Raw genomic sequence first — 14501 nt, 5'->3', positions numbered from 1 at the left:
ATAATTTCATATAATTCAGCTAAAAAGCACCAGGTATATGGAAGAAAAAAGTTGCTTTTGATCCTTAAATATTGGAAACAGGATGTGATTTCCCTTGTTGGTACCCTTCTTGGATTCTCAAATTTATTTTTAATTATTAGATCATCTCAGGAACTTTTGGTTGCTTATTTATTTTATTATTTCAGAGGTCTTTCCTCATGTTATGTTAGACACCAAGGATTTCTGCAAATGTCCCTCAAATAAGATTTTAATCCTAAAATTTTACAGCAAGCTACAGTAGTTAAAAAAGAAACATCATCCTTATTTATGCATGGAGAACTCATCTTCTCAAGTATCTTTAACTTTTAATTTTAGAAAACAGTGTCCCTGAAATCAGTTCAATAAATGGTTTTTATGAAGTTACATAAACTTTAAAGTTTTATAATTAAGACGAGGCTACATACAGAAAACCTCAGCTTCCAGCCACTTCCTTTTTCAAAGATTTATTTTATCTTTCAGTAATCTCATTTAAAGCCAACTAGAAACTGAAGTGAGGATAAAAGAAAATAGCTACTTAGAAAATATCTGAGCATAAACTTTCTTTCCTTCAGAAATACCAGCTCTAAGCAGAGGAGACATTAAAAGCAGGTACTATAAAGAAAGAAAACTTAGACCTCATAACTAAGAAAAGCAAAGGAAATCTCACTGAGATTGTGCTTCATGCTGTCCATTGTTAGATGGTGGCCCTCAGAGCAGTTCCTTTACAGAAAGTTTTCTGGAGTTAAAATGCAAGCATACATCCTACTGAGCACTCATAGCGTTTTATTATTTATTACACAACTATGTTACTAATAGCAATAATGTGTGCAAGGCAGCCCATAATTTCTTAGCAAAACTGATGCCAATAATTCAAAGAAAGGTTCCAAAGCATACTCTAATAGGTGGTTTAAAGTTTTTTTTTTTTCTTAAAATACTACATTTTAGAAAGAGTCAAGCCATGCAGTGCTTTAAGATTTCAATGCATTTGAAGAATAAAACAAAAAAATCTTCTCAGGCTTCAGAGGACTTGCTTGCAGGGACAAGGGCCCATTCCTGCTCCTGTCCCTCATCAGCCTAGAAAAGTAGGGCTCTTGTGCAGATCCCTGGGGTAGTGCTTTCTAGTCTGCCTGCCAGCACCAATTCAACCTCATCAGGAAACTTCCCTCTACTACTTACTTGAAAACCAAGTGAAATCTAGAAATTTAGAAAATGTACCTTTGTAATGTCCCAAGATAGTCTTATGTATAGCTATTAAACTCTTATTTTGGGGTCCACTGGATTATAAAAATCTTTTTTTAAAAAAGTTAAATTTGATAATGGACATTTAATTTCATTGTGTTTTCATTTTTGGATATCAGGTTGCTTTTCTACACAAGTTGGAAAAAAAGAAACTATTTTACTCTTTAGACATTGGGAAATGCAATTGGGCACTGACTGCTTAATGAAGATTAAGACTTATAGAAAAGCTTTTCAAATATTTCAAAAGGAAGAGCATTTAGAAAAATTGTGCTTTATATTTGTACTATGAACTGAAATGCATTCATTCTGCTGTCATGTACAACAAATTAGAATGAATATATAAATTAAAAAAGAAGGGAATTTAAGTTATTTGGTATAATTGTCATAGCAACTATCCAAAGTATAAAAATATAAGTTTACTTTTACTCTATCATTGTGATTTTAAGTGGGAAAATATTTCCCATTAAAAGTCCTGGAAAAACAGATACATTTGTACTTAGTTGCTAGAAACAAGTCATTTAAAACAGAAAAGAATGCTGAAATCTGCTTAGACCTTAACATATTATGTTAGAATGTAAGCTCAAGGCTAGTGTGTACATAGTAAAATCCTTAAAAAGAATTTTTTTTTCTCTAAATATAATACTTGGGAAAAATCAAGACTCTTCCTGGATACACAATATACTAGAAGCATATCCTAAGCTTTTCTAATATTTTGCTGCCATGGTCATAACACTAAATTGAGCAAGGAATATTAACACCATCAGGCTAGTTCTATTTTAGAAGAAAAATGTGGTTGAATTGTGGCACAAAGACTTTCTTAGCTACCTTGGAGTTAGTTATTAATTACTGATGAAGTTAATAAAGGGTTAATCAGCATTTAGGCACATGTTCTGGGGACCTAACAGATGGTGTGAAAATACATCAGATTTTATTTTTTGTAAGTCTAATATACAAGCACATGGAGAGAATAACATTTCTTAAGGAAAAAGCCAGAAATAGGACAGGGCTTTTCTTTTAAATTTCTGGCATTTTGATCATTTATACTAGTTGCTACAAATGGAGGCCTTTAGCACACAGGCGTAAGGCAGGAAGTGAGGAGGAGGCAGGACAGGAGAAGAGCTGCCATGCTCAGCCACATTCTAATGCTGCACGTGGGAAGCTGGGTGCGAGTACTCACCGGGGTGTTAGACTGCTCTGTCAGTTTTTGCTCCCACATCTTTAACCGTCTTTCCCGTTCCTTGAGCTCCTGCTCTTTAAAGCTGAGATCACGCTCTAGTTTCTTTAGCCTCTCCAGGGTTGCTTCAATTTCACACCTGCACAAGGACAACTGGTAAGTCTCAACTCTACTACAGGGTCCATCAGAATGCTCATCAGAGTAAAAGACTAATGCGTGTGTTTTGAAGTTGACCAGGAAATAACCAGGGAAGCAGGCATCTTCTATATTCTTAAAAATCAACAGGTAGCTTCTTTTTGTTTGGAAAAACATGCTCAAAGTATTGCAATAAAGCATCAAAGAGTCGTGGGATGCAGCATAACCTGGAACTAGTGCCCTAGGCTAGTCGTTAGTGAGTGCCTATAGTCAGAGAGCTGTTTATAGAGTTTATAAAGCACATTACGTATCTCATCTTATTCCCAGAACAGCCCAACAAACAGTTACTAATTTGTATTATGGATGGGAAAATGACACTCAGGTTAGGCTATCAGTATCATACTGTTGGCAAGTAATTGAGATGGCACTTTAGCCTACCTGTGACTGAGCAACCCTAGCAATCAAAAGATTAATCTGACTCAGCTTCCTTGGTTGGAGGGGTGGTGGTTATAGCATATCAAGACTCTATAATTTGCCTGATCCTAAGAATTACCTGGGCAGCTTGTTGAAAACAACAAAACAACAAAAGCACAGATTCCCTTTCCTTGGAGCTCATGATTCATTAGACAGGGGACTGTCTAATGAATGCATTATTTAATAAAAACTCAGGAAAGTCTTTACAATCAGGTAAGTATAGGGCACTGTGGGCCAGAGGAGCTCTGACGATCTCTTTCTTAATAATTTTTTTTTAAAAATTAGTTCTTTTTTTTTTTTAAAGAGAGAGTAAGAGAGAGAGCAAGAATTTTAATATTTATTTTTTAGTTATCGGCGGAGACAACATCTTTGTTTTGTATGTGGTGCTGGGGATCGAACCTGGACCGCACGCATGCCAGGCGAGCGCGCTACCGCTTGAGCCACATCCCCAGCCTCTTAATAATGTTTAAAGGAAGATTTCTACTTCATCTCTCTGGGCCCACCAACCTCACACTTGGAACAATGTGCCCAGTAATAGAAACCTGTTCTTCACAGCAAGGGAAATTGCTAATATGGCTTGGCACAAACTTTTTTCTCCTGCAGGGCTGTCATGATGTCTAAATTTATGCTTCTCCAAGAACTGGAATTTATTTCCTTGAGTTTCTGAAGAGCTGGTAAGTAAGCCACAGTAATGAGGGGATGAGACGGGACTGGGAGAAGGGGAGAGGGAAGGGGAGGCCAGGAAGGAAGGCCCACAGAGAGGAAGACAAAAAGGAGGAACAGGCGGCAAGTGGGAAATCGGTGCCATGTCTATTGGCTCCTGAGTGCTGCCAACAGTTATGCCGCCGTGCCTTAGACTGCACCCTCAGGGAGATGGGGAGGTGTGAAAGGGAGAGCCCCCTGGTCAAAGTTAATGAATATGTGCAACCAAAATCTGCCTTTTTATTACCAGGGAAAATCAGAGGATGTGAGAGGCTTATTCTAATACTCTTACAGATAAGAACTTAATGAAGGAAAACAAGTGGTTTCTAGGTATTCACTGGCAAAGTCCAACTCAGGAAACAGTTATTGAGGTGGGTCTGGATGTGGGCCCAAGGCTTTGCTTCTCTGCTTGACTGAAAAGTTCTTCAGCTAGGGAGGCAGCAAGTAAATGCCACCCACAAATATCAACACTCTATCCCTTTCATTCATGCCATGTGAAAAGGCATAAAGAGAATCTCGTCACAGTTCCTAATAAGGCCCGGAAGCAGCAATATTTCAGAATCAAAGACTATTATAAAATCCAAATTAAACCACTGATATTTCTGACAAGGATATTATGCCCATTCACAGACAGCGTGCTTTTATTTTTCAAATGAGGGATTGAGGGGAAAAATCAATATGGAAAATGTTAGGATAAACTTTGTAACCCAAAAAGAAAAAAAGAAAGGAAAAAGCTATCTTCAGTCAGAGGTGGCAAAGAGGCCTCACAGCTGGGCATGCTCAGAGGTGAGATGGCAGTGGTGTGGGCCATTGGTCTGTACAGCTCTTTTTTCAAGCCAGTCCCAACTCTCCTGCCAGTGAGACTGATCTCACTGATGTTCTTTTCAGTCAGGGTAAATGGCCAACACATTCTGTTTCACTTGTAATTGAACCCAAGAGCTCATCTCAAGTTCCAGCTCTGGGAGCCCACTGCAGTTTTTTGAGCCCTTCTGGAAAAGAGATCAAAAGTTAAGTAAGCTGAAAATGGTGACACACAAACAAACACTGACTGAACAGATCTTCCTCCATCTGCTCCTCAGGCCCAGATTCCCAGCTGTGTTCTGGCTCCTGTGCCCAAGGCTCTGAGGTTAGGTACCACAAGAAACTCAAGCCCAAGGACAGACACTGATCCCCTAGATGTTCCCTTTTTGTTAGTGTGTTGTTCTGTATCAAGTGCATTTGTTGGTGCATTTATATAAACTTCCTGTTCTAAAATTATAGTTTAAGTGTCTTGGTTGGTGAAAATTTTGTGTTTTCTCTTAAACTAAACCCAACCAAGGTTGATTTCAAGTAGTATTACTATGAACAGGCAATGAACTGTAATTAACTTCTTTCATTAAATAGACACTTACTTTGAAATAAAAGATCTATTTGCCAAAATTACACACACACACACACACACACACACACACACACACATATATTACATGATAAATATACATTAGTGTTATGTATCATATGTTTGTGCTAAAATCTAGGTTGGAACAATTACATTTTCTGATCTCAGCTTTTTGTTGTCAAGAAGGCATGTCACGGTGGTCACCAAGGAAAAACACAACAAACAGTGTTTGCCAGAGACATGGGTCTGAATGCTCACAACCCTATGTAACTCACTCGATGCAGACTGCCATCGTTCGTAGATAATCACAGGAATTAATAAAACTACAAACAGGACAAACAGGGTACACTTTCTGTTCTTAATGCTCACTGCCATTATTGCTCTTATGTTAACAGGAGGAGAATCAAGATGAGGATTTGATGAACAGGGAAATGGCTGATACTAGATTTCTTTCTTATCATTTATTAGACCAATAAGAAGAACACAGTTTATGTGGATTTTAATAATCTAGCTTTAAAAAGAATTTAGAATCATTTAATTTTCCAAAAATAGATGTTCCATCTGGTCTATGTGTAGAGAAAGCTCTACCAGAAAACAATCATCTGCCAGACACACCACAGCAGGATTGGAAGCAGACTGCACTGTGATTCTCATTTGCTAAAATAGTCTTTGGACTGGGGTCCCATGGCTTTAGGCACCACACAAAAGTTGGGGAAAAGCAAGAAGTAGTCTGAATATGTTGTCCTTTGAAATACCCAGATGATTTGATAAAAACATTTTTTTCAGCACTTGGCAGATTGAGTAAGACAATCTTTTTGCTGTAATGATAACCTAAAACAATCATGCCCTGTAATATGACTCGTAGCTAAACAGGATCCAGTTAAATGAATCCTGCATGTTAATGGGGAGTTGGCATAACCAGTGGCCACAGTCCAGCAAAAGCACAGTGCAGCATACATGCCGGAGTGGCCTGTGTACCAGACCCCCTGGGTCCTATTACAGGCTTCATCTCAGTACAGTATGATCTCGGCAAGTTATCCAACCTGCCTGGGCTTCAGTTTTTGTATCTGTGATACAATTAGGGTTGCCATGGGGATTTAAAAAGATAATCCAAATGAAGTACAGGCATCTGGTAGGAACCTCATGAACAGTAACTGTGTTTATTATTATAATTTATATTATTCCCCATGTCTTTAACCAATTACCAAGTTCAGTTAAAACAGCTCTAGGATTCTCAATCTATGGTTTGCTGGTTCAGGAAAAAATACACATTTTTTCTCCAGCTCTAAGAGCAGGGTCAATAGTTCCTGAAAGAGCCACTAAGGATGCCCCCTGGCCAACTGTATTTTCCAAAAACATACTGATATATTTTCCTCCATCCTCTATTATCAAATTTATTTTGCTCATTTTTCACCTTGAAGTATTCTTTGTTTGAGACAGGGTCTCCTGTGTTGCCTAGGATGGGTCCAACTTGTGATTCTCCTACTTCAGCCTCCTGAACAGTTAGGATTATAGGCATGTACGACCACACCTGGCCTGAAGACTTTAAAAAATTAATCATTCAACTAATCCAGGCTTAATGTAAAACAAGTAAAAAAATAAAGATATACAAAAAGAAAGCACTCTTCAATAATCTCACTACCCAGTGATTACACTGTGGATTTAAAAAAATTTTTTTAGTTGTAGATGGACACAATACCTTCATTTTACATATTATTTTTATGTGATGCTGAGGATTGAACCCAGTGCCTTACACATGCTAGGCAAGCACTCCACCATTGAGTCACAACCCCAGTCCCAACACTGTGTTTTGTTTTTGTTTTTTTGGTAGTGGGAATTGAGCAATCCCCTACTGAGTCACAACCCCAGTCCCAACACTCTGTTTTTGTTTTTGATAGTGGGAATTTGAACTCAGGGGCACTCTACCACTGAGCTATAGCCCCAATAAGTTCCTGGGCTGGCCTGGAAATTGTGATCCTTGCCTCAGTGTCTCAAGTAGCTGGGTTTATAGGTATAAACCACCATGCCCTGCATGGTGGTACTTTTTCTTTGGTACTTTTTCTTTGTATTTATATACATACTATTAATGCACCTTTATTTTATAAAAATGGAATCATTCTAAACTAACTGGACTGTAGCCTCTATTTTAAAATCATTTGTCGTGTATGTGTGTGTGTGTGTGTGTGTGTGTTTATAATGGTTCCGTTTTATTTAGTATATGGCAATATTATCATTTTAAAAAACTATTTCCATATTTTTGTACTTAAGACCACTTCTAGTTGTGCAATTCTAAATTAGGCTCCCTGAACAAGTGCCTATACATTTCTTGCATACCATTCCTGTTTATTTTCTTAGGAATAAAATGGTAGAGGTAGGACTTCTTGGACATAGAATAAAAACATTTTATAGGAATCTAACTGTCCCGGCAGCTAGTGTTTCCCCTGTTAGCAATGTATGAGAAGGCCTATAACACTAGGCATTTTCATAATGTGAATTTTTGCCAATCTAATAAATTATGGTTACTTGTATTTACTTGATGACTAAGGGAGGTTGAATATTTTTCATATGTTTATTAATCATTTGATTTCTTGTTTTGTGAAATGCTCTTTCATGTCCTTTAGTATATTTTAATTACATTGTTTTTTTTTTTTTTAATATAGTAATTATCAAAGTGTTTTTCAGTGTACGGTCTGGGAACCTAAGAGAACTTTTCAGAGGATTCTTGAGGTCAGACTGGTTTTCAGAATACCTCTAAGACATATTTGCCTTTTCTACTCCAATTCTTTTATAAATGTACAGAGTATTCCAGGGGCATTATGTGATAGGGCCATAGGCTGAATTGAGAAGCAGGATTTATTATTGTTTTTGAAACAGATCAATAAACACATATTTTAAATTTTTCTCAGTTCTATTTTTGAATGTGGTAAATATTGTCAGATATGACTTAGACAAATTTTTTTGAAGTCCTCAATAATTTTTAAGAGTGTAATAGGATCCTGAGACCAAAATGTTTGAGAAGTACTTGGAAATTTATTTATGATGGACATTGCTTTTGGCCATATACATGTTTTGAATTTTTATTTTTAAAGGTTTTAAATTTACAAACATCAATTTGTTTTCTGATTTTGTTGGCATACTTTTAGAGACTCCCTATCTCAAAGGTATTGATACTAGTGTTAAAATCCTATTAATCCTTTGGGTAACAGATCAAATAGCATTTCCTTGGGGAATTATTTTATTATATCCCCAGACTAGATTGGATTTCATGGTTAATGCTCTCAGATATCCAGTACTTCTGTCATAATGCTTGTCAAAACAGTAATTAAATAGTTATTTGTACACTTATATTTAGCAGTTTAACATTGGCCTCTCCTGCTGGATTGCACCATGAGCGCTGGGATGGTCATGCTCATTACTACAGCCCAATACTGAGAATGGCACCACCCTTGTCTCCAAATGCAGAGGTTCAAGGAACACACCAACGAGTGAATGTAAGAAAGACTTCTGTAGGGAAAATTAACTTACATATTTATATTCTCTTATGCAAGAGCATAATGTCTTTTATGTTATCATCGTTATGGTATTTTCTTCCTTCCCTATGTATTTATTGAGCAACTACTATGTTCAAGGCACATGCTAGATGCTGTGGGAACAATGAGTGATAAATAAAGATAATGTAATGCCTACCCCTCCAATGTTTCAGCCACGGAGACATTAAACAATAAACTGTAGAGCATGCAGGTGGGAATGGTCTGACCTAGAGTCAGGGTACCTTCCTGGCTCAGGGTACACTTCTTGGTCCAGTGGCCACTGAAGCCAGTAGGAGCTGGGGTGGGGGATGGGGTCAGGTGTAGTGTAACTGAGATGGGATGGCTTTAAACTAGGAAACTGAGCTTGCAGAGACTCTGAGTAAAGCAGAAATGTTCCTCTGTTGTGGGACTGCAGGCCAGAAACTAAGGGGCAGACTGGTGCTGTTAAGATGAGACTAGTGAAATCAAAGTAAGGGGTTTCCTGACTCTGAAATATTTCTCTTAGGAGCAATGGGAACCCATGTATAGATTTCAGGGGAATGAATTGATTAGGTGTGCACTCACCTCTTAATATAGGAAACATTACTTTCTTGTTCTGTTTTGTTAATTATTTCAACATTTTTTAAAAAGTCCCTCATAACTATACATTTAAAAAAATTTTTTTCTGGTCACAGATGGACACAATGTCTTTATTTTACCTATGAGCTACAACTCTAGCCTCCATACCTACACTTTTTACTGTATTACATTTGTATTCCTAAATAAAAATTCATTGAATTCACTAGCCCTACACAGCTATTTCAAAAGAATAAATAAATAAGAGCACTGTAAAACACCAACAGAATTCCCCAAGAAATGTCTAACAACAGCAGTAAACAACTCAGATTTTCACAGTATGTGCAGTATTCACTTGGCATCAGCAGATGGCGTAAGGCGTCACTTACTGCCAGGGCTGTCAGGAGCAGAGATGAAGTTACTTAAAATCTCTGCAGCGTCAGGGGAGGAGTAGTGTCAGCTCCCAAACACGCTATTTATATTCCTTCATCATGTGACCTGTCGCAAATGTTTCACCCTGGCTTACTTTTTCCACTCATATAATACGATTTTCTCATTACTAAGTTTGTTTTACACTTAAGAAATTTTAATAGGATTTATAACATCTAGAGTTTTCTTTTAGAAGTGTTTGTATAGTCTTTCTAACCTCTAACTAGCACACAGAGAGAACTTCAAACTTCAAGGCTAATGGTATTTTTATTTCTTACTGGTTAGAGGCCAAAGCTTCCTAACAGTATATATACAGAAATGTCTGGTAACCATCTTTTGTCTCAGAAGATATGATTTTAATATTCTTTCCAAATACTGGGTAATATACTAAGGCAACAAGCTTAGAGAAACACACTTTCTTGCTTACTTATGAAATGGAAGACTAATCAGATCTCCAAAATCTTTTGACTTTTTTTGTGTGTTGTTTCTATGCTATGCTTAGCAATCAGACTGTGGTCAGCATCTCTGGTCCTTTTCTCTACTGAAGTTAGTGATGGACCTTTGAAGCCAGGGCTGGGACTGGCCACCAGGGTCACCCACCTCCATTCTGCCTTGTGGTGCAGGAACGAATTACACTGGTCAGGAAGGCTGGTGTCATTGGACATGGACTCCAAAATAGAAATGATTTGCTTGAAGGATGGTCGTTTCTGAAGAAGAGAAGAAAAGCAATCAATTGTGGACACTTAAGAAGAGAGATCTTCAAGAGGGAAATGTAGTAATAAGCTCAACCTACTGTAACTAAAAGAAATGATGCAGTGTTCTGGTTTAGTTATTTTACAACCACCACATTGCTCTGGTTTAGGGAACTGTGTTCTCTATTTTCAACTAACAATTTTTGGTTTTGGTACCAAGGATTGAATCCAGTAGTGCTCAACCACTGAGCCACATACACAGCCCTTTTCATTGTGTTCTTGCTCAATTGCTGAGGGCCTCACTAAGTGGCTGAAGCTGGCTTTGAACTGGAAATCCTCCTGCCTCCAGCTTCCCCGAGTCACTGGGATCACAGGTGTGCACCACCATGTCTGGCCCAATCAACTATTTATAAGAAATAGATTTATACGTTATTTTTCTATCATGTGGCCTAAAAATGGGGTAATTAGTAGTTTTCTCTAGGCAAAAAGAGTGCTAATTCTCTCTGAAATGATTAAGGTCCCTAAAAGGAAAAAAGTTAAGTCATTTAAATATTTATGTGATAAAGCTAGTAAAACGTTACTAGCATGGTGGGCACTCTATATAGTCACTGTGAAAATCCCTTTGACTTTCCCATATGTTTGGAAGATTTTATGTAAAATGATGGGGAAAAAAATCTACCAATCAAACCATCTGAACTAATAAAATTTCCCAAATCAGTTGGTTGGGAAGAAACCCCAATTTTAAAGCTATCTTGATGTCATTGCTCTCAATGTATATTTCACATTAGAACCAGCTTTAGTGCTGGGACAATGGAAGATCCTGTTCAGCAGAAACTGAAAAGGCAGTGGTTAAGTGTACTTCTTCAGTGAGCAGTAACTACACTAGTCTTTCTCTTTAGACTCTAGCCAAGGTTGAAACAAAAGGTTAAAACAAAAATGGAGAAAGATAATAAAAGGATGATGCATATTCTCTCTTCATCAGGCTTCATAATTATACCATTTCTGAACAAATTACAGTTGCAGCAATTAAAACATGCATTTTAATTTAGGAGCATAAAAACAAGAAGGAACAATGTTGAGGTGGCTTGCTCTTAGGACTTGAATGCTTCCTACATTATGAAGAAAAGTATTTTTTTTCATTTCTCAGAAATATAAAACTGGAATATTTATTGAGTTCCACTGATATTGTTCTCTCTTAAAGGCACATGTGTGAGTTATGTTTTAAGAGAGTGTAGTAGCTAAATGTTACTGGTGTACATTAAGCCTTCTAATAAAGAAGAAAATGCCTGAAGTAGGAAACTTGAGAAATATTGTTTGTCTTCTTTACCTTTGTTCCTACCCTAATTTCTCCTACCATGTGTCATGTTTTAAAAGAAAAAAAATGTTTCATTTGCACAGGAATTAATTATATAATAAATACAGGATTTTCATTTTAGAAGGAAAAGAAGGAGGAGAAGCTAATGAATTTTTAAAGAAAAACATGTCTCCCTATATTTAATTATTCTAAGGCGATGCTCTTTTGTAGTTGGATAACAAGCATTCCTAGAAAAATCTTAACTCTATAGCTAGCATCTACTCTCAGACAGAAATGATCAATGCGAACATTCAAAATATAGCACAGCCAAGTGTGGTGACATATGCCTGCAGTCCCAGCTACTGATGAGGCTGAGACAGGAGGATCACTGGAGACTACCCTGGGTAACACAGTGAGACCCTGTCTCAAAATAAATAAATAAATAAATAAATAAATAAAATGAAGAAGAAGAAAGAAAAATGCAACAACAGTATAGAATTTTATGGTAATATCTTTGAATGTTCTGTTTACACAATAAAACATTTGATCTAGGTTCTCATGGACATTCCTTTGAGGGGGCTTAAGTGCCTTTTAGGTATTATGCAGATTTGGTTTATTTTACAATACAACATCTAGGAATATTTATTAAACATCTACATTTATTTTTTCTGTGTTTGTTATCTCCATTTTATACATAAGGAGAACTAGTCTCAGAAAAGTCTGAACTGCCCAGCATCACACAGGAAGCAATCTACACAACCTGGAGTCATGCTCTTAACCCCTTCACACCTTTTATTACCGAAGGACGAAGTATTCTTACTAAACTTATGGCTTTAGCTATTCTTTTTCCTTATTTAAAAATGTTCTTTTAAGACTTAAATTAATATTCATTAATTCTTTCTTCTATAAAATATTTTAAGCACCTGTCATGAACCATTAGAGTGACCCAACATTTACTTAATACCAGCTTTCTTTTATATACATCTCTCCTCATTACAAAAGAACATCAGTCCTAGAGGTGGGGTGAATATTTCAATCTAGGTGTTGATACTCTAAAAATCTAGGACTAGAAAAAAAGAAAATACCAATTATGGCTCTCCATATATGCACAGGACTGGCACCAACTTCTAGTTGAACTGCTACATATTTCTAGCCAGAGAAGTAAAAATCTACCTTCCAGAAAATGTACTGTGGTCCAGCTTCTTCAGGCAACAACAAATTGGACATCTATGTACTAAACTGATGTAAAGTGCTTTTAGGAAATACAGAAGAATTAGTGTTCTATTCCCTCATAGAGCTTGCAATGCATTTAGGAAGGAAAAAGATATTTTAAAAAATAGCACAGTTCAAGTAGGGCAGTGGTCCAGACTGTGGTTTGGAACAGGAGGCTAGAGTAAACCTGGGCTGGAGACAACAGAGTAGTCAGGGAAGGCTCCATAGTGAAGTATCAGGGAGAGAGACAGAAGGAAGAGAGCATACTCAGGAAATGAAGGTACACAAGGTGATCTGGAGGAGATGTGGGAATGTGGGCTGCAACCTCTGTGCAATCAAACCCCTCATAGCGGGCATGGAATAGTTGGATCAGAATGTCATGAAAGGAAGTAATCCAGACTTTGGGGTACCAGAAGATCTCAGAAATTACTATCTCCCAAATTAAGAAGTAAATTACAACTCCAAAAGAGAACCTGTGGAATGTAGCCTTTGAATCGCCTCTTTAAAAGCCCCCTGTTCCTGCTGAAGGGAAGAATCATAGCCTTTGGGACAGGAGTCCCTTGTGTTTCTCCTTTGCTAGCAAAGCAATAAACCTCTTTTTCCTTTTTCTCAAAAAAAAAAAAAAAAAAAAAAAGAAAAGAAAAGAAAGAAAAAGAAAAAAAAAGAGATGTCATGAATTGAGAAAATAAAAATCAATCTTAAACTCTCTTTCTAAACACTAAATTCTTTAGTTCCCAAAGAAGGGTCAAATAACTTCATGTTAAAGACATGTCAATTTCATGGCTTCAATGTTGGGCCTAATGTCCTTGTTGTATGAAGTTTTTATACTATTATTTAATTAATGAGCAATAAATATATGTTCTTAGAATTTTGATTAATGTAGTGCCAAGTTTTCAATAAAGAAATTACAAACTTGCTTTGCATACTGAAATATAATTACAATTATACAGATCTATATGCATTAATCTAAGTTAATACAAATAATTTCAGGCAAAATTTCTGTTGAAGTAGTAGAAAAAATACTACCAAAATCACTGTATATATTACAATGGTTATGTAACTAATAGAAGGAGTAGGGTAAGGGTAATATACCATGTTTTAAGCAAGCTTACAAATATCTTCTGGATTAGTTGCAAAGCATAGGCTTTTCTCTTAATGTTTTAAAATACCCACATTTTTTAAAATCATGCACAAAAATAATAGGACCTAAACAGGGGTAGGAAAGACCATTGAAAACCCATGCAATTTTGTCATTGAGTACTAATAAAATAATTATTCCAAATAAAAATACTAATACAGCTTAAAAACATGTTAAAATCTTTAATAAAATAATACTGAGTAAATATAGGACTCAATTTGGAAAAAAATGTAGGCAAAATAAATTTGAAGAATAGGACTGACAGCAAAGATTGAAGCTGCTGGACACCAGGGCAAAGGCAAATGTTCGTGGCTGGGGAGAACCAGCAAGAAGACCTCCACACCAGGCCAAGCAGGACCATATGGAGTGAAAGCGCCCCACAGCACCGGGCTGCCTCACAGGCTACATTATTGTACTTCGCTCTGAGTGTGGAACAATGTGCTGGAAAACATTCTGCATGAATCAACATAAATTCTGTGTCACACTAACAGTCTGATACACACCAATAGTTTCTGAGCTACTCACAACTAA

General features: G+C 36.8%; 1 protein-coding gene across 9 annotated transcripts in view; it reads right to left on the bottom strand.

The window, feature by feature from the left end:
• Nucleotides 1–14501, bottom strand: part of Map3k20 (mitogen-activated protein kinase kinase kinase 20) — a 172133-nt gene that overhangs the window by 46806 nt on the left and 110826 nt on the right. For all 9 annotated transcript variants that reach the window (XM_040294480.2, XM_078017615.1, XM_078017616.1 and 6 more), the window contains exons 10-11: nucleotides 10235–10341; nucleotides 2435–2570 (exon numbers count right to left, since the gene is read on the bottom strand). In XM_040294480.2, the coding sequence (XP_040150414.1) occupies nucleotides 2435–2570; nucleotides 10235–10341 (243 nt within the window). The remainder of the gene's footprint in view (nucleotides 1–2434; nucleotides 2571–10234; nucleotides 10342–14501) is intronic.

Source organism: Ictidomys tridecemlineatus, chromosome 7 (genome assembly GCF_052094955.1).
Source record: "Ictidomys tridecemlineatus isolate mIctTri1 chromosome 7, mIctTri1.hap1, whole genome shotgun sequence".
Taxonomy (NCBI): domain Eukaryota; kingdom Metazoa; phylum Chordata; class Mammalia; order Rodentia; family Sciuridae; genus Ictidomys; species Ictidomys tridecemlineatus.
The sequence above is the reverse complement of the archived record's forward strand: the minus strand, read 5'-3'. Positions and strand labels throughout refer to the sequence as shown.